At 39.8% G+C, this 20,177-nt stretch overlaps 1 protein-coding gene across 2 annotated transcripts in view; it reads left to right on the forward strand.

The window, feature by feature from the left end:
• MID1 (midline 1) overlaps positions 1-20,177 on the forward strand; it is a gene marked incomplete at both ends in the record, with an annotated part of 100,730 nt that overhangs the window by 56,356 nt on the left and 24,197 nt on the right. For both annotated transcript variants that reach the window (XM_082001855.1, XM_082001856.1), the window contains 2 exons: positions 14,235-14,342; positions 17,242-17,390. In XM_082001855.1, the coding sequence (XP_081857981.1) occupies positions 14,235-14,342; positions 17,242-17,390 (257 nt within the window). The remainder of the gene's footprint in view (positions 1-14,234; positions 14,343-17,241; positions 17,391-20,177) is intronic.

Raw genomic sequence — 20,177 nt, forward strand, 5'->3', positions numbered from 1 at the left:
TTGCAAAAGACAACATGAGTTAATGCTCTCTGACAGTAAATATTACACAAATATCCCCATGGCATCAAAACTTTATCAGCAGTGCTTTCCCTGTTGTCAGTCTCAGCCATGAGTCCCAGCTGACACATCAGATGGTAGAAAACGTTTTCGCCCCTCCTCCGGGTAAATTGCGGCTGTGAAACACTCGGAGACTAGGAAAGGCTCAGCATCGTGAGGTGCACATGCTTGTTGGCAGATATACTGGATTGATTGAGAGACACCAAGTTCATCAATTGCAGTGTTATCAGTGTTTGTAAGTTAGAAACTCAGTTTGAGACGACATGGGGAAGTTAATGGGGGAGGAATCAGGGGAGCTGGCACAACATAAATCCTGCTGATTTAGAGCGCAACAAGCTTCAGTCCTCAATCACAGAGAACAGGTATTTTCAGTTGAACAGCTGATTACTAGTCCGATTAGCAGCTAAAATTTATTTTCCCTGTGAAAAATGGTTGGGGTTTGGTTTGCATTAAAGTGCTGTCTATTGACGGGCTTCTGCATAGGAGCCTTTCCCTTCTGACTGCATTGCAATCCCTGCAGCAGCCTCGTTTATTCAGCGAAGGGCACGCTGTATGTTCCTAGCAGGCAGGCAACATTAAATAATAACAGTGTGCAGAAAAGGTATTCCACTTGGAGTGTGGTCCTGTACACATGTGAAAGGAAGCCAGGTTTCTTCACCTTTGTTAGCCGGGGAATAGCCCTGGGGAATTTGAGTGAGGAAGGTGGCCTTATCCCAGAGCTTCTGAAACACAGATATGATTTAGGAGAAAGTTAGCTGTGACATACGCTGCCGTAACGCAGCCGTCTGCTGGCTCTGCAGAAAGGCACTCTCTTTTTAGAGAAGCCTCTTTTTCTTCCGTATAAAGTCCCATGGAAGTTCTCCATAGGGCTTCTTGTTTTCTGTCTTTTTCAGACTAAAGTTCAGCCAACCTAATTAAGCCCAAGAGCAACTTTCATTTGTGAATAGATTCAAAGTGACATCTTGAAAATTCGGCATCTGCTTAAGTGCCTTGTTGACTGTGGCAATGGCACACGCTGCAGGAAAAAGGAAAGAAAGAAAAAAAACCCGAACAAAACAAAAGCGAAACCAAAAAAACCACCCCAAAACAAAACATAAAACCCCCAAACTGTTCTTCCAAAGGGATCATCTCATCCGTTTTTCCGTTGGCTCCACCTCTGTGGAGCCTCGCTGACTGCACGGGGCTCAGCAAAACCACGACGGCCTGTCCACACACCAGGCTTGAGGTGAGCGGTTCGAGCCCGTTAGGTCGGCAGCAGTAACGTCGGGCAGAACGACCGCAGGAGGCAATGAGAGACAGACCCAAGGCACGTTTTCTTCCTCTCTGTGTGAAACTCGGAGCAAAACCCTTGAAGCAGATGGGCCCAGGACAGCATAAGGCCTCTTCTTCATCAGTGGCCTATGTCCAACATGGGCTAGATCTGGAAAATTTAAAATCATCCCTCCATCTCCTTGGATTGATGATGATGATGATGATGCAAATGAAAAATTCTGCATATGTTACCGATTCTAAGGTTTAATATTACAAAAAATCCAACTTGTTCAACTGGTAACAGATGCGCTACTGTCCCTGGAGTCCTGTTTTAGAAAATTTCTCTGTAGACATAAAGCAATAGCAGCAAAGTTGTTAATGAATTCCTACCACGTTTTATTCAACAAATTAGTCTAATTAGCATTTAAATTAGCTAAATATTAAGAAATGAGCTTCAAACAAAACCCTGGACCTAGGCCACACTGGAAATTGGGCAAGTGGGGATGTGGAAGTAAACTTTAAAGCTATCTCTGTTTCTCAGAAATCTGTGACAACTTCAGATACGATGTGAATATCTCCAACAATAGAGCAGCTGAGGCTTAGATAGGTTTTTGAAAAGTCGGTATGCTCTCTTTGTACTTCTTCACAACAGAAATTCACCCCAAGCCAGAAACCCGAAGGAAGCAAACAGTATATTGGTTGTAACATTAATGTTACAAATTCAAAATTACAAAATATTGAGAAAAGAAAAGCTGAAGTTTCCAATGACTGTATTACTGTTGCCGTATGAACTCACTCAAAGGTTAAAACAGGTAGTCAATTTTATAGGAAATGTTCTCTTTCTCATTTTTTGATACAATATATTACAGATTATGATGTATAATATATTGTATACAATTTGTAAGCACATAAAAATATAGGTGGTGCACCGTGAAAACTGCTGTTACATACCTAGATCTTCCTTAACTAATTTTAAATCACTTTAATAATGTTATTTTAATGCTGATTTAAATTTTGGGGTGTTTAAAACCAGTTGGAAAGAAAGGAAAGAAAAGAAACTTTGGGTTTCACACATAATTTGAATTTTGAAAGATAAGGAAGGAAGGGAAATTATTATTCCTTTTGTTAAAGTAACCAAGCTTTTATTGAGGTGTATATAAACTTCAAAAAAAGTTAGGCTGAAACCAGGACAGCTAATTAACATTTATTCGTAGAAATTAACATTTTTAAAGCCCTTGTCCTGTTGGAAACCGAAAAATTCAGTATTACATGAAAAACGAAAAATGAATGTCTCTTTTTTGGGCTTTTGATATGGATCAGAAGCTGATGTTTCCGAAAGTGAACAACAAACAGGTTCTGTGTCTTTTGAATAAATGAACCCTCAGCAGCCAAACCAAGCGCTGTCACAGAGCCACTGGTTCTCCAACCAAGCGAGCGGTTCGTGGCTTCCCAGCACCCAGCTTCGCTGCAGATGAATCGTCTCCCCGCACGTCCTTCCCATCAGGCGACGGTGACTTCATCGACAGCAAAGGGCAAATCCCAGTCTCTCTGTGTTTTAAAGCTAATGTTTATTCCCTTATGAAAGAGAGTTGTTTTCACTTTTCGCTCGCATGAGCAGGCCTGGGCTGGTCGGGGATGTTCGCTCTCGGGAAGCTGGACGCCTTCCAGCCACTGGGGAGGGAGGATCTGGGGCTGCCTTTCATCACAGCAACGGAGGCATAAATCTTGCCTATTTTTAGACGGGATTTATCAATTTGTGTCACGATTTATCTTGATGGGGAATCTGATCTTGAGAGACTCGAGAAGTCCACTTCCAGCCTTGCATTCCCGTGGGTGGTTCTGGGCATATCAGCAGGAAAACTTTTGTGAATAAATCAAGCCAAACTTGTATTCTTTGCTGCTTTAAGTACAGCAGAGATATTATTAAGCATGTTATAGTATCTGAATTACTGACTTCGTGCCTCATATGAAAGTATAATCTGTGCTAATAAGTTTATGGTAATGCTTAATTTTAAAAATCCCATTTTCTCAATAGGAACCTGAAAAGTGACAACTTCAGACCCTGAAGTGTGAAGTCACTTTCACACCCTGAAAAGTGAAACCTTCAGACTGTGATGCTCTTTTCTGTCTGAAATCTGTTTTGTTAGGAGCACCCTGGCACACCGGTTTTACTCATCTTCCAGACACATCCCTAACATGTTTTTTGTTTTACACTCATTTTTCCATCTTTCTGCTCTCTCGTTCTCTGTAATCTCATCTCTCATTTCTTGGTTTTGCAGAAACCCCGAAGGCTGTTAATCAGGAAAAATTTGTTTTCCTTCCTTGGAGATGGTGGCAGGTCTACAACCTCATGCCTTTGGCCAGGCTGCATTCCGCAGAGCATCCCTCGCTCGGGGCCGCTCGCTGGGCTGGCCCCGGTGATCCGGCTCTGCTCCTCGCTCCGCTTAGGGAAGGCGGCTGTGGCTGCCTCCCCAGGGACACCGCGCTTGGCCGCGTCAAATGAGAAACTGATTCGTAGGGTAAAATATCATTTTCTCCACAAACTGAGAAAATGGTATAGAAGTGGCTACTAATCTGAAATGTGTGTATTTGTAGTCCTAGTTCACAGCGTTCACGCATCTCATATAGTATCTGTAGAAAACTTTTTCACAAGCATTAACAACCATCCTGGAGAATTTTATCTTTAAATTCTGTGGATATTCACCCAACAAGAGAGCCCTCTCGGGTGGCGGCTAAATCAGCGGGTGGCTCTTAAAAGTCCATAGAAACATCTGTGCGTGTCAGGAAAGCAGCTACTCAGTTCTGGAGCTATTGTAAAGGGAAGATCCTTGAGGGAAAAGGAGGCAATGTAAATATTTATGCTTTGGCATAAGTTACCAGTCCAGGTACAAGACCTCTGTCTCAGCTGAGGGAGAAGAGGCTCCAGCTGGATCCAGTCCCGCTGGGTGAAACGAGGCTGCAGTCATTCGCTTGCAAACAAACGTGCCAGGCAAACCGCTCAGGTGAGTGTCTGAAGATTTCTGTGGGAGACTTGGACACATCTCCCGAAAGCATTGTTTTAAAAATGGGTCTGACAGGCCTAGGATACGGCAGGGAAGGATTTAATGCTGTCGGCGCTTAGGTTGTCCCCTCGCTTTTAGCGTCACAGGTTTCTCTGGCTGACAAAGTGCGAATTTGCTTCTTGGCCGTAGTTTCCGGGGCACGTTGCTTCTGTGGATGTGTGAGGCTTCTGCGAATGTCTTTTAGATCGTGACGTTAATTGGCATAAGGCATAAATTTGAGCATGAGCCTCTTTGGCCAGTTACTTTTTTCTAAGCAATTTGAGTTTTGTTCCTGGACTTTTTTTCAAATCCCTTCTAGGAAATAGATGATTAAACGTCTGTTCTATAGTCAATACCATGAAGCTTCTCTCATTTGTCAGGCAGAAACATAATCTGAACTCAGCTGGAGGAAAAATTGGAGCAATTATCTAGCGGGGGAGGGGAAAGGAAATAGGTTTTGCTTGTAGACAGTTTTGTAACATCTGTATCTCAGGCTTTCTGTTTGTTTTGTTTTGTTTTCAAATCACCAGACGTCATAGGAAGCAAATTCTGGACACCACTGCAAAATCATTTTTGGTTGTATAAGGAAGGGAAGGCATTTTCCTCCAACTGTGTAACCCTCAAACTGCCGCGTGCTTTGCTCTCTGTTTGTAGTGGAAATGCCCGGTTTCTAGCTCACTTCTAAAGCTCTGCTGCAGGCTAAATCTCGGCATAAAGTTCCCAGTCAAAAATTGTTTTTATGTGTGTCAAAGGGTGTTTTTTATAGCCGTGTTATATAATCATCTGAAAAAAAAGTAGTGTATTGAAAGATCACTTATTCCACTGGCACAGATACCGAACACTCACACATATCAGATGCATTTTAAATCAGTGTGACAACAGTAGTGCAAAAGTGATGAAGAGAAGATGGTAACACCTGAAAAATCCTGCTGTTGCCTTTTTGTGTCTGCCTGATCAAAAAGAAATGAGCCAGATGTGAAAATTATAAGTAGTGAAAATTTAAAACTCTGGTCAGACTTCAACTGCAAGACAGCTTCTTCAGATTTTGCAGCAAAATGCCTTAATCAGTTTTATATAAGATACCTGTAGTATTTCTGTTATTTGAGGGACAGCAAATTCAAAACTCAGCTGTCAGAGTGATTCCCCCAGGACAGTCAAACAATAAAGAGGCTTTGTTGGTGACAATAAAAAACAGTGGGTACTCTGTTTCCACTAAGCTTCATGGCACTCGCTTCTTCTTGAGATTTGGGACCATTTCAATCAAAGCCCAAGTAAACTGAGAAGTTCCCATAAGGAAAATTCAGGTGGAAAGCCTGTATGTAAATCCTGGTGTCTGAACTGCAGCAAATGGCCTTTGTAGTCAAACAAAGCTGACCACAAGTAGTTTGGAATTGGGAATCTACTTCAGTGGGGTTTTTTAGATAGTAGGAAAGGGGAAATGAGTTAAATAAGTGTTTACTATCACTGTGGAATATGTGGGGCAGATAACTTGAAACATAGGTCCATTAATATCTGCTTTTTCCTCTGCTCCAGTATCTTCTGGTTTCGCTAAGATACTTGTTCAGCAGCTAAATTTATTTGCTATATATAAGTGCTAGAAGTAACTGACATTTTTTTGATTTGTGAAATAGGCGGGAAAACAGGACTTGAAGTTATTACTCTCAGTAAGCAACTAACTAGCAAACTTCATGATGTGCAGAAAACCCTAAGGGAGTTTGCCGCATTAGTTTCCTAAGACAAGTTTCTAATGAGAGAGGGTACAAGAGTACTTTCTCTATTAACATTGTTCAGATGAAATATGTGGTAATATCTACTTTTGATTTCGAATTACTTTAGTTCTACATTTAATTCCACTCTCATGAAACTTGATTTCATTTAGCGAAAATCTCAGGTGAGCTTTAGTCAGAGTCTTAATTTTACATAGCATTAGACAAACGAGAAACTTCAGGAATAAACACGACATGCTGCGTATATGGCAATACGGATACCTCAGAATAAATATTCATTCAAGGAAGTTGCATGCCCAGTAAGCCCTAGCCTAGTAGTCAAATATTTCTTGCCTAAAGAATTATTTTATTGCTTTCACAAATTACCAATTCAATGTATGATTGGTCCCTATATATATATATATAAATATATATATATATATAACTGCAGCACTTATGCATACACTTTATGTACAGATTAGGCACGTGCTAGAATATGTTATTGCACCTACAACTGTTTTTGGAACTTCTGAAACCTCTTGGAGTCATATTTATGGTGGGGGTCACACAGATTGTATATAAAGTAATAGCAGTGCTTGCCATTGCCTGTTAAGGCGGCCAGTTCCCATTCGTTCCATCTCTCCCTCTGTCTTACATCCGTACACATGTATGTGTTCACAGTCATCTCAGGCTGATACTCCTGCAAAACTTTGTCCTTAGACCAGAAAATGGGGTTTAATTCACTGTTAGTCACTGGTTAACTAATGCAGCAGGTAATAGTTTGTGCCTGCCATCAGAGAACATAACTTATCAGTCAAAATGTTGTTACTTTTTGGAACCTTCTGTCATTGAGACATTTACCTTTATGGGAACAAAATACTCCTGAGTTCCTCCTTTTTATGCCTAACTTAAATAGCTGAACAGCAATTAAAGCAGCAAGAAGACCAAAGGCATTGGTCCTCTAGGGAGTGTTTTAAACACTAGGCTAAAGACCCCAGACGCTGGATGAGAGTGTTAAGTACTGAACTGTTGGTTACAAGGGCACTGGCTTCTTCTTCATCAAAGGACAGGTAGTATTTTGAATTTCAGGGATTATTTAATTGTTTTTGTTTCCCTACCCTCGATGAAACACACCGAGTAGAATATTTTGTTCAACATGAAACAAAGGCTTAAAGTCATCAGGAAGAAAAAACCCCAACAATAAATAAGTCAATATAGTTAAATTCAAAAAATATTTTTATTATTTAGATTCAAAGAAAGGACTAACATAAAGGACAAAAATAATGATTGAAAGTAAATTATTAATATGGCCTTTTTACTGCATCTTGAAAAAAAATATCCCTCTTAGGGGTTAGTTTCACAGTTTAATCTGATCTCAGGGCCTAGCGCTGCCCAAAGTCTCCCCACTTCTGCTTCAGCCCTCCCCACCGGGTTCCTCTACCTGATTCCCATGTGTTTGTGCGACATCTGCGTCAGCCAGGTGAGCTCAGCCCAGCCATTTCCCTGGGTGGCCACGCCGGCTTTTGCAGGTGGAAGGAAAATTTTCTTTTTTGGCAGTATGATCCCAAAGCAGTTTAACCCCGTTGTGAAACTGTGGTTTGTCTCTCAATAAATGTCTTTTCTCCGGTATGCTTTCTTATCCTGAGAAATTTCAGCTGTAGTTCCAACATGATGTTGCATTTGTGTTCATTGAAGCAAGCCTAGTCGATAGGCTGTACAGCGGTCACCGTGAGTGTATCTGGAGCAGCTCTTTATGAGAACTTTCCAGATGATCTGAGTTTAAGATTTTTTTCTGTTTTTTAATGGAAACCTTGTAAAAACAATTTGTTTGTTTTCCATGAAACTTCTGGTTTGGCTTTGTTTTGTTTTGGGCTTAGATTGTAAATGTCACTAGAGGACTGCTAGGTTTCTTGCTGGTTAGTTTCTCAACAGTGTGCTTCAAAGCACAGTGGGGCCAAAAAATTTAAAATAGTACTTTAATAAGTAACAGGAGTATTTCAAACTTCTAAAAAAGTTTACTTTTAGTCAAGATTGGGACAGATACATAGTCTTATCAGCCTGACCCAAAGCAGTTTAGCTATCCTGGCCTAATTGATTCTTCATTCACAAAATTCCTAGGTAGCCAGAGTAAGTTGCTGTATTTTTGCACTGACCTTTGTTTAACCTGCTCTGAGACTGTCTCTAAACACAGGTCTCCTGGTTAGAGATAGATGTGGAATGCAAACAAAAATAAAGCCTCTGGCACACTTGAAATGGGAGATGACCATTCCTTTTTCTCTTGTGCCAGTTCAGAATAGAGGATTTGTAGATGATCCATTCAGATGGCAAGCTGATTAATATCACATATTTCCGAAGCCACAGTTTGTCACAATGGATAAAATCAGTTTTATGCTTAGACTAGATAAAGTCTGAAAGAGTTTGCTTTTGCTCTACAGCAGACTAAATTGAATAACCCGTGATATCAAACAGGGATATGAAATGAAAGAAGTTTGAATCCATGACTCTCATTCAGCCTAGCCATCCATAAAAAGAAAGGGAAGAAATGTTTTCATAAGTGCGCATGTACCATTACCCTTTGTATTTCCGTTAAATGTAATACATGAAACATGGATGATGTTAAAATATTACTTTAATGTATTGTGACTTTATGAAGAAAAGTTATTTATTTTACAACATGGAGTAATTAAAAAATAAATGGGCCTCTCTCTTTAGATGAGTAAAATCCTTTAATTCATCTGGAGACTCTAACACAAGCAAATGTGTTCCACGTCTACATGACAATGAAGAAAGTTTTCCTAAACAGATACGGGCCATTCCATGTCATCATTTTAGATTTTGTTTTTTCCTCATTTCTGGGTTTGGTGTAAGAAGGAATTCAGGCTCAAAATCTAGAGTGAAATATGTGGCAGAGATGTTACAGTTGTTAAGTGGAATCATTGCAATTTGCTTTTCTGAGGTTTTTGCCTATTTGTTGAGTATGTAGTAATTCTATAACCATCAACCCAAACTCATAAAGAAAACTGATACCTCTTCTTTACCTGTATGCCCACAACTGCAAAGAAATTGTTTTTTGAGGCATTGAGACAATTTTTAAATAATAAAGCTGAAACTCAAATTCATACCTCACTTTGCAAAGATCAGAGTCCTTCTACAACCTACTTTCTTCCATTTTGCATAACCAGTGGAGGACAAGTGAATAAAAATCACTCTGGTTTTGATGGCTTTATCCCAGACAGTGTAGCCTTAAAAAAGCAGGCCACCCCTAGCTCAGGGTTTCTTATTTTGCTTGTCATTTAGAGATTATTTGCCGAAAAGACACATGCATTTCCACTTGCAGGCAAAATTGCCTCACCCATAAGGAATCTCAGAGGGAGAGTTTTGCTCCTGCAAGGAAAATTCTGCTGAGACACTAAAAAATCCTTTGATTGCAGTATCGTAGTGGGGAAAGTTTTTGTGGGTATGAATCTGACACTCTGTTTGCCTTTGAATTAACCATAGAAGCTCCCCTGTAACCTCGCACCTCTCGGCACGTTATAACTGTGTGATTTCCCAAACATCTGCTGGGGACTTTGAAACCACTGCATTCGTTTTCTTACGACCTAAGCTGCAATTTAACTCAGCTCTCTGAAGATGAAAGCCAAGGAAGACTCTGCAGAGAGCAGAACATTTTCCAAAGCAGATCTCAGCTTGTGGAGATGGCAACAGCTGGCCTGCTCTCCCCTTCGGGTCAGGAGGGCTTGTTGTTTCCAGCTCCCTGTCAGACATCTGAGGAAACCCCATTTTTCTTTTTTTTTCTACGCCCAGTCCCTGAGGCAAAGGCCAGCAGTCCCTACCCATCTGTCTGGAAAACCTGGAAAGAACCTTGAAATATTTTTTTTTTAGTAGACTGTCTGAGGTCTTTGGATATTACAGAAATAGAATTAAATTCCCCGCAAAAGCAGCAGGACTAGAATCAGAACTTGCTTGCTTGCGTGCTTGTTTGTAGTAGAAAATGTCATAATTTTTGCTAAATTGCAACAAGGCCTCCTAGTCAGTTTTAAAACAGTTTTGAGGCATGGAAGAGAAGTTTATGAAAATTATACCAGTGAAACACAAAGCTTTAGGTTTGAAGTAGTTCGGGACATGGAATTTTAAGGAATTTGTTGATGCCAAAACTAAGTCTATTGACATCAGTGAAATTTTCTGGAGAAAGGTGTCCCCAAGTCCAGTATAAATTGGTATTTCAGATTATGGAGTCAACATTCATCTGGGGTGGAGGAAGCCCAGATTTCAGTCTGCTCTCCGCATGATTCAGAGCCTCCCACAACCAAAGGGAGCGATGCAGTCTCTAGACTTTTCTAATGCAGCGCTCAGTCTCTTTTAATGAACTCCTTGGAAAGCGGGCTTGTTTTTAATGTGGAAAAATGTAAAACGTAAAACCTCAAATATTTTCACCAGACAGAACTCACATTCTTTGGCCAGCCCCAGCTGGAAGTTATTGTCAAGGTTGCTGTTCATCAAAGGGCTCAAGCAGAAGGCAGAGCCTTATTCTGGTGTTTCTGTAGCACCTGTGGAGTGGAGGCCTGCTCCATGCCTGTGGCTCTTTGGGGCTCTTTGGTCTGACATATGACTCCTCAGAAACATACAAGTAAATAATATTCAATGCTAATCTCACAAATAGTCCCTTTAGGGCCACAGCTAATATGGTGCACTTAAAGTCAGGCATGTGCTCAATTATAAAGTTATTACTGAATCAGAGGCCTTGTAGGCTGAAAATTTGATTAAGGAGATTTCAACTTGAGAAAAGCCCCCAGATTAAATGTTGGGGTCTTTTTTATACAAAGCTCAGACATATCAAATTGTTTTGGAATGTTCTTTTCACTGTTAATAAGCTTGTGCAAGCTATAAAGTTGGAAATGTCTTCAAATGAAGTTTATAAAAGAGTATACTTTTCAGATTTCAAAGCAAAAGAAAAGTCTGCAGTCAGTGTGTTAAGAAATCAAAATTTTTTTTCTAAGCATTTTGTTTTTCTTAGTCTAGAGCTTTTTAAGTTAAGATTTAATTAATGCTTTATTTTTCAAACCAACCAAAGCATTAAATGAAACAATCTTGGCTTAACCTTCCTGTAACTCTGTGTTTCGTGACAGTTACCCCAAAGATTAATTAGATCTGCTTGACAAAATGAATTTGTGATGCAAGTGGTGATAGAAGTAACACTTTGAGTGGAAGCTACTCAAAAATCCTGTGAAGTGTTACCGTAATTAAGTGCCAAAGTCAGCTCTGGCGTGAGCAGACCTCAGTGTCAACACAGAAGGAATTGTACCCATGTGCAGTGGATGTGATCGTTGCCCCTGACTGAGCCCGTTGGGATTCCCTGCTCTTTGGTGGAATTTCAGTCCACTGGTGAAACTGGAGTTGGGGCTGGGGAAACTGGTGCACTGGACGACTTCTTGAAAACAACTCTGCAGAAGTTCATGCCTAGATATTAGGCTATTATTTAGACTAGATATTAGGAAAAATTTCTTTATGGAGAGAGTGGTCAGGCAGTGGAACAGGCTTGCCTAGGGAGGTGGTGGAGTGACCATTACTGGAAGCATTCAAAAAACATGTAGATGTGGCACTTTGGGACATGGTTTAGTGGCCATGGTGGTGTTGGGTTGATGGTTGGACTTGATGATCTTAAAGGTCTCTTCCAACCTTAATGATTCTGTGATTCTGTGAAAATATGGTGCGTGAGAGTACAGGAGGGTGTGATGTAGCTGGGAGGGTGGAATGACGAGAAGAAGGGGAACAGGAGGGACAGTGTTGATTGACTAGTTCTTCTAGGTTTCCTGAGCAGTCAGTGGAGAGGCACTGGTGCTGCCAGAGTCTTCGGGTGAGCAGCTCCGTGGTCTGTCTCTCATGGACCATTGTGGGAAGCCAGCCAGAGCAAAGAGCTGACTCAAGGAGATTAATAGACACCTAAAACCACTGTGGAAGTACTTTCTACATCTTCACTTACTGCATGCAGATCTCCCCAGCACTTTCAGTAACATCTGACCCCTTCCAGGAACAAATATATTTTCTCTTTATAATCCTGATATCTTAATTAATAATTCAACCTGTAAAATATGCAATCAAACTTTACTTTTATGAAGGTTTGAGAAGAATAATCCAAAACATTAATGAAAGCAGGCCTTTGTAAACAAGTCCCCTCTTTGCTTGGGGGACACAATGTATTTCACATAAGAAGTTTATTTGTAAAATTGGCCTCGGTCCAAATTTAGATATATAAGCATTTGTTTAATCTTAATGAGCTCCATAGTGTGCTTACAGGTAAATGCATGTTTAAACACATTCTTGGAAGAACAAAAAGAAGGCTGAGGCAGATCAAGTGGCTCATTGGCCTGAAAAATAAACCAAGGGGAGAAATATAGTCATTTCTCACCTGGAACTGTTCCCCATTGTTCACCACTAGCTCTTACTCTCCCAATGGAAAAAGTAATGTGGCTCTAGGTACAGTTGGCCAGGACTGAAGGCTGCTTTATCCTTTTAGCAAAGTGTGTATGGAAACATGGCTCTGAAATCACTCCTTTAATTTTTTCTTTATTCTAGATACTATTAGAATTTTTTGCCTTTTTTTCTGTCTCTTTACCCATACGTGTTAGCTATACATACTGCTGCTGGTGGGGAAGTAGGTTTTTCTTGTCATACAGGATGTTGACCTTTCACTGAAAAACACAGTCTTCCCCAGAAAAAAAACATTTTCAAATGAGAACAAAAACTTTTCTAGTTTAGGTTTTCTTATTTTTTGAAAAGGTCAACATTTTCCATAGGAAGTCAATATTCTTTGTGAGGTTTTTTGCATTAAAAACTGTTTCACTGGCTCATATTTATGCTGCAGAAAACCACATGAGCACAGCTATTATTTTCTATTTGATTCATTGGTGAGGCAAAGTGATAATAATAAAGACAGTCAATACACATGACTTGGTAATGTAGCTTGGATCTTTGGTAATTTGAATCTTTCAGGTACCACTATATGGATGCTGAAAATAATAAGTAATATATTCAAGTGTTAAATTCAGCAAATCAAACATTAGGAATCGTTATGAAAGTGATCAAGACAAAGTAGAGAACATATTGTGCCACTGTGTGACTCTATATATAATTTGTTTGCATCTTAAGCACTTAGTACAGTTCTGTTCCCCATATCAAAAAGGGAGATGATAAATCTGGCAGAGTTTCAAAGAAAAAAAAGGATGATTGAAGGTATGGTACATTTTTCATACTATACCATATACCATACTCAGGAAAAACTGAGTCACTTACTTAAGACTCTTCAATGTAGAAAAGCAGTCCTGCTAGAGGACAAAAAATATCCATCTATAAAAGCACAAACAGCACGGAGATTGTGGGTAGGTATCAGTAGTTCACGGTCCTTTCCAGTAGAAGAACTTGGGATCATTAAATGCGGCTGGAAAGAGACGGGTTCAAATCCCTCTAAAGGAGGCAGTTGTTCACTTGGCTGTGAGTTAAGCTGTGGTGCTCCATGCTGTAGGATGGTGGGGATACTTAAAGTTTGCAGGGGATGAAGGAGAAACTACGTAAATCCAGAGGAGATAACTCTTCTGAGTGTTAGTAATGATGCAGAAATTGTGTCTGCTTCAAGAAGACTCTGAGCTGCAAATGGTTGCAGGACCAGAAAATATTAATGGGAATCATCATACACTTTGGGACTTATTCCTAAGATGCTTTACTAGCAGATGCTGGCACTAGCAGCAGTGAGAGACATTGCACTATGCGGAGTGCCTGATCCAGTGCCTCTGCCCTTACGTGCGTTAGTATTCGCTGCAGTCCTATATACAGCTTGAAACTGTGATGTGTGTTAAACACCTCCTGAAGAGCCTTCACTTCTCACTGATGTCCTCTATAACTGACATCACTCAGTACTCACAGGACCAGGCTTTTCCCACTTGAGTTAGAAATACATGATGAGTATCTATTTGCAAGTCCTACTTCCTACAAACAAGACATCCAGACTTGTTTCAGTATTTCACAAAATTCAAGACAAGGAAAACAAAACAACACATAGTTTATACAGAGAAAGGAACAAAAAATGCCAAACCCAACATTATAGAAATTACAATCTCTAAATTAGAAAAAGGAAAAGGAAAATGTCAAAGAAAGGTTTTACTATTCATAATTGTTTGCTTTGTAGGTAAATGCATCCCGCCAAGAAACCAAGCTAATGGAAGAATGTGACCAGCTCATTGAAATAATCCAGCAAAGACGACAAATAATTGGAACCAAAATCAAGGAAGGAAAGGTAAAAGCTTTTCTTCTTTAGATCACAAGTAGGTCAACACTGCTTCCTCATGCTATGGCTTTTTCACCTCAGGTGCTATTAATACAAATTTATAAAAGTCCTTATGTAGTCCTGTAGTCCTGGGCTACTGCTACTTTCATGTGAAGACAAATGAAATATATTGATTAGTATGATAGACCTTAACGGTTCGTCTGGCATTTCTCTCACTACATGTGATTATGATTTTTAAGGATAAACACAGAAATAATGTCACCATCAGTAAATGATAATAAAATGATGACTAATTAATGATTCCTTCACTCTGTTATATGTCTGACTGTTTCCTCCAAAGTTTTCATTTTCACAGTGTCACAACGTTTGGTATTGTGGCTGGCAATTATCTACATTAATATTTTAGCCTGGATACTTTAATTATTTACTAAAATAGTATCACATAAAGAATTTGTTTCAATCAATGTCATTCTTGAGAATAAGAAGTCTAACTTATTTACAAAAACAAAATTCAAAAACATGCAGGAAATTAAATGAAGTGTGCATTTCTAACTACTGAGGTACAATCATTATTAGTGGCAAATACATTGAGCAGAAAAAATCTGTGATATTCAAGTTTCAACGCAGTTTGCTAGCTGCCTGTTAACTGAGAAGCACATTAGCATTGAATTAACATTCTTATTTTCTAGGTACATGGTGTTTACTCTTTAACTGTTGAACTAACTAAGTCAAGTATAAACTCTTCTTGTGTGGGAAAAGCTCAGGAAAGGAATAAAGTCAAGAGCAGGTTAAATGGTTCACGCGGCTGTCAAGATATTCCAATTAACTTGAAATAAAAATCCTGTAGGCAAGGGCTGACTTAAACATGCTTGAAACTGCAGGTCCTGCACATTGTGTGACAGAACTTGAATTTCCTCATCTTATTAACAAAATATAATTCCCTTCAAAATGAAAAAGATGCCCTTCTGCATTATTGTTTCAACTCTGTTTCTCTATGTAATGAGACCAGCTGTGCTTCCAATGAAGTAAAAAACTTTCCATTCATTTGGATTTGTGCTATATACATGAGTTGCTTTTAAAAAATCTATTGCTTGCAAAGATGTATTCTAATGTCCATTAGGGCATGGAAGATTTATAATACAATTGACTCCAAATTTATTTGAATACAGTTGATATCAGACTCTATCCCCATTCTTTGTTCTACTTTGTCCAAACAGAAGTGATACCAATGGAGGTCCAGTAAAGATCTGGAATGTTTTGCCCCAAATGTTGCATATGTTGAAAGATTTTAGGGGTTCAAGAGACCCATGTGAAAAGCCACAGGAAATTCTGCCCAACGTATCTTCTTTTAAGAGGGCCTGTGGCTAAGAGTCTTTCTGGAAGGTAGGGCACTGCAAATTTGTCTGTGGGACTCTAGTTATGGCTCCAGAGCTGGAAACACCTCGGTATCAAGCTCTAGCTATGACTGCGACAACGTGGTGCAGCTCCACTCTTCATCTCGCCTATCACCTGAAACCTATAAAATCCCACGGAGCATGTAACGGGGGAAAAATAATTAAGTATCAAATAGTTAAGATCATTTTAGTGCAGACATCATTCCTGCCATTGGAATGGGGGGAGTGGGTGAGACAAGACTCTTCCTTTTAAAGATTATCATCCGTTGTCTTCTGGAAGAAGATATAAAAAAGAACCAAGGAAACAAAAAACCTAGTTCAGATGTAGACCTCACAAATCATGACATGCCTTCTGACTGCTAAAAGCTCACAAGGTAACATTTATTTCAGTTTATTGTTTGTTTTGTTAATTAATAAGTGAATAAAGGAGTGACCTACTTAATACTGCAATGTACCTTTCCCTGTTTAGGCTGGTGTAGACCAAATTGTAATTTCAAATTTCTGGCTGCAAATGCGCAGCCAGAGAAAACATTATGGTGTTAGTTCATCCTAGAAGCTGATCAGATCATTAGCATTCTCAAAATCTGAGATTGCATTATCAAAATGCTGAGATTGGGAATGTTATCTTGATTATAAATTTGGATATTTCTGCCAATCCACTTGGTTGTTAATTTCCTCATTTTGCATGTAACTGGGTCGTAATGCCTTTCTAAACTCCAGAATTATTTAATTTCCTTCCTATTTCTTACTCCTATTCAAACTATGATCCTGATGTGATAACAATGGGAAGGACTCCCAGACCTTTCAGGAACTAGAAGTTTTGTTAGCCAACATTGTCTTTAAATGGAGGATTGACTGTGCCCCTCCCTAACCTTTCAGCTAATGATTACAGTCACATCTACTGTGTTTATCTCCAGCACATATGTTTGCAGTAATAATAATCAACTCTCCAGCACTACTGTGCTTTTGTCTAGTTAAAAATATCCAACGAGAAAACACCCTGTTTGTCTGAAAGCACATAAAGAAAAGGGCAGGCATATATTGTTAGTAGAATTGAACAGCCTTTTTCTGTCAAGTTTAATTTTCAGATTACTTTTTATGAAACTCACCTCAATAATATGAAAGAAGTAGTTAATCTATAAGCTGCCTTTAACACAGACCTCATCACTTCAGGGGAACTGTTATCTAAATAGCCCTTAGTTATCATGTAAGCAGAAAGTACCAGGAAATGACGTTTCTTCTGTTGGAAAAAAGGCCAGGTGTGCTTGTTTTGGCTCTCCCCTGTTGTTTTCCATGTGGAAAATACTGAGGCAGAAAGGCTGTGCCTGTCCCCTTATTAAAAATGTTACATGGCTAGATGGGGCTCACCATCAAGCCGGTGTGAAAGAAGCTCTTGTCAATGAAACCATTCATCTTAACTCCCCCTTTGCATTCCAGCTTTGCCTCGGAAGTGCAAATGTGATCATGATTTGTGACCTTCGAGATGTGACTGCTTTCTTATGTTTCCACTCAAGGTGGTGAGGCTGAGAAAACTGGCTCAGCAGATTGCGAACTGCAAACAGTGCATTGAGCGCTCAACGTCCCTCATCTCTCAGGCTGAACAGTCGCTGAAGGAGAACGATCATGCTCGCTTCCTGCAATCTGCCAAAAATATCACTGAAAGGTAAAGACGACGTTCCTCTTGCAAAACCTCAGTGTAAGGCAAATGGGTTGTCATAGTTGCTATATTCATAGAATCGTTAAAGTTGTCTTGTCCCACCACAGATGTGGTCAAAGAGGGAGGGGGTTAACTGACACATTCCCTCAAAACACTACTTTGTGCTGTACCAGCGTGGGAATGGCCTTACTGTAATGCTAAAACAACATCCCTTTGAAAAGAGGAGCAGTTGGAAAAGGATGCAAAATAAGTTAAGATAGTAATAGCATGCAGAAATGAAGGAGGTAGCACAGATGCCAAGCAGATATCTGGTGTTAACACACTAAAAAAACGTATTTCTGGAGGCTGAAATTCCTACTCCATGAAAAACTCTGAGATTGAGAAAGAAATCAGGCAGTGAGTACATTCATTAGAAGAAATTTGGAATTATTTTAATGGGTTCATATTCTTCACAAAACAGCAAGCATCAAGGTAGCGATATGTGTAACTTTGGGAACCTGTCACGTGCATCTCTGAGGTAGCCCACTCAAAGAGTTGGAGATTCAAGAGCTTGGGTGTCTGGAGGTTATAGCAGCTGCTGTGTTGGGTCCCTGGGTGCAGGGAATTTCTACTACTTCTAGGATCCTAGCTCCTTTCCAGCATGCCAAGGATCCAAAGACAAGGGAGCAAGTCTTTCCAGGAAACTGTGCTATCAGAAAATTAGGTCTGGTTTTCACTGCAACACGGAATGCTGAAACATTCCCACTGAATTTTAGCAGTATTTTCCGATCAAGAAATGATCTGTTGGAATTATCAGCTGTTTAGCCATCAGTCAGGGAAACAAAAAAAAGGAGAATATATATGGACAATGAAGAAGAAAACTATTAAAAAGTATGCTCATTTATTCAGCTATTTTTTTTTCTCTGGGTTCACATTATATCCTCACGTTGTCCAGCCAGTTTGCACCTAACCTAAAGCTTGAAATTCCCTGCTCTTGTTCTGTTTTTTTAAGTCTATCACTTACTCTGGAGGGCTGAATGCAGATTCTCTGAACATGAGGCTTCACCAAAGCTATTTAATCAGTTTATAAATAAGCCAGCAACGCTGGTTGCTCATTACAAGTTCGGAGAATTGACAATCTGTTGAGAAAGGCAAGGCAAGGGATTACGTTTGATCTCTCAGACTCAGGTTTGTATTCTGTCACCACGATACATTGTGACACTTCTTTTTCCCAGCTGAAGCTGATAGTAAAACTACACATAAGTATGATGAGCAAAAAGCTGAAGGTGGGGGGGTCTGGCCTTTTTTCAATATTTGGTGGAACAAGCAGTAGGGCATAAACCTGTGGAGACACACAGCTTTTTAACTGACTACCGGAGGATATCCAGAGAAGCTCCATTTTCACCTGGTAAACACGAACAGTTGCATCATAAATACAGTCACAGGGGAGACACTCAGAGAGCAGAAACGAGACCAGCGGACATATGTGCCCAATCAAATCTAATTCTTGGCTATCACAGATTGCTGTCTGTAATGAGATGGCTGTGAATGCCCTGAAAATCAGAGAATCATTTAAAGCAGTAAATGAAACTGAGGGGAAAAACCCACCAAGTGCTTGCAGACAAATTGCAAGTGGAAAAGGAGACTAAATCTGATTAATAAATTATTCCCCACAAGTAACTCTCTTAGTTCTCATGTGGTAAGCAATATTTTGTTTGCTTCTAGACTGCTCATTTAACAGTCTCACCAGGGCCCTGAGCTCCAGCAGCTAAAACAGTCTCCTGAAATTACGCTCATTGCATTTCTTCATGCACATATTTCAAAGTAATTGCGGTATAATATTCTCAGTTGTAAGCACAACAGGTAACTATGTGTAGCAAAGACATTACACACACTACAGTGATTTAGGTCTTGCAGTGTTTACGGCAGGTGAAATGCATCTATCCTAGAAAAAACCCATTTCAACCAAGCACGGTGTCAGACAGAGCAGGCAGAAATACAAGAGGAAATTCAATCCTCTGAACCTGATATGGTGACAGTGTGTCTGAAACCGTGAGCTGTTGAGCTCACCAAAAACTGACTTCAAACACTTAATCACAGCGCACTCTTTGCATAGCCCCAGACAACAGTCCAAAAGCCTGGTGAGATGGTCTTCTTCACAATAAATTTGTTCTTTATGGAGGTATTCAAAGCAGCTCTTAATCTTAGATACCTGCTTCCTGGTTTATTAGCAAGGCCTATGTTAATTTTGTAGAGTTGTGTATCAACCTGAGTTTGCCCTAACACAGGCTCTACAAGAAATGCATGTCTTTTTTTCCTACTAAATGTGCAAACATCTTATTGTAACTGCAGATGAACTACTGGGGGGTGGGAGGGGTGGGGGAGCCAAAAAAGAAGTGAAAGAGCTCAGGGAATTTTTCCCTCTCAGTACATGGGGCAAAAGGCACTTCAGTTATCCTCTCTAAAAAAAAAACCCATCTGTACCAGGATCTACTTTAAACTAAGTCCTACAACTACAGCTGCAAGAGAAACAGTGCTGAAAACTGTATAAAAAGAATTATTGACCAGGAAACCTCCTCAGCTCAGTTTCTGAACACCATGCTGAAGACAATGAGATGCGCAGCTCAGTTTTTGACTTTCCTAACTGTATTTTCCTAAAATACTACACAAGAAATATATGAAAACATAGTTCTTGGCAAGCATTTGGCCTGGAGCCGTTTAAGTCCTGCCTACAGAGACATACTCTAATTTGGGAAACTGTTAACTGAAACAATCAAAATATTTTGAGCTGACATGTGTCACGAATGACAGATA

This window comes from Phaethon aethereus (genome assembly GCF_964289735.1).
Source record: "Phaethon aethereus genome assembly, chromosome: 1".
Classification (NCBI taxonomy): domain Eukaryota; kingdom Metazoa; phylum Chordata; class Aves; order Phaethontiformes; family Phaethontidae; genus Phaethon; species Phaethon aethereus.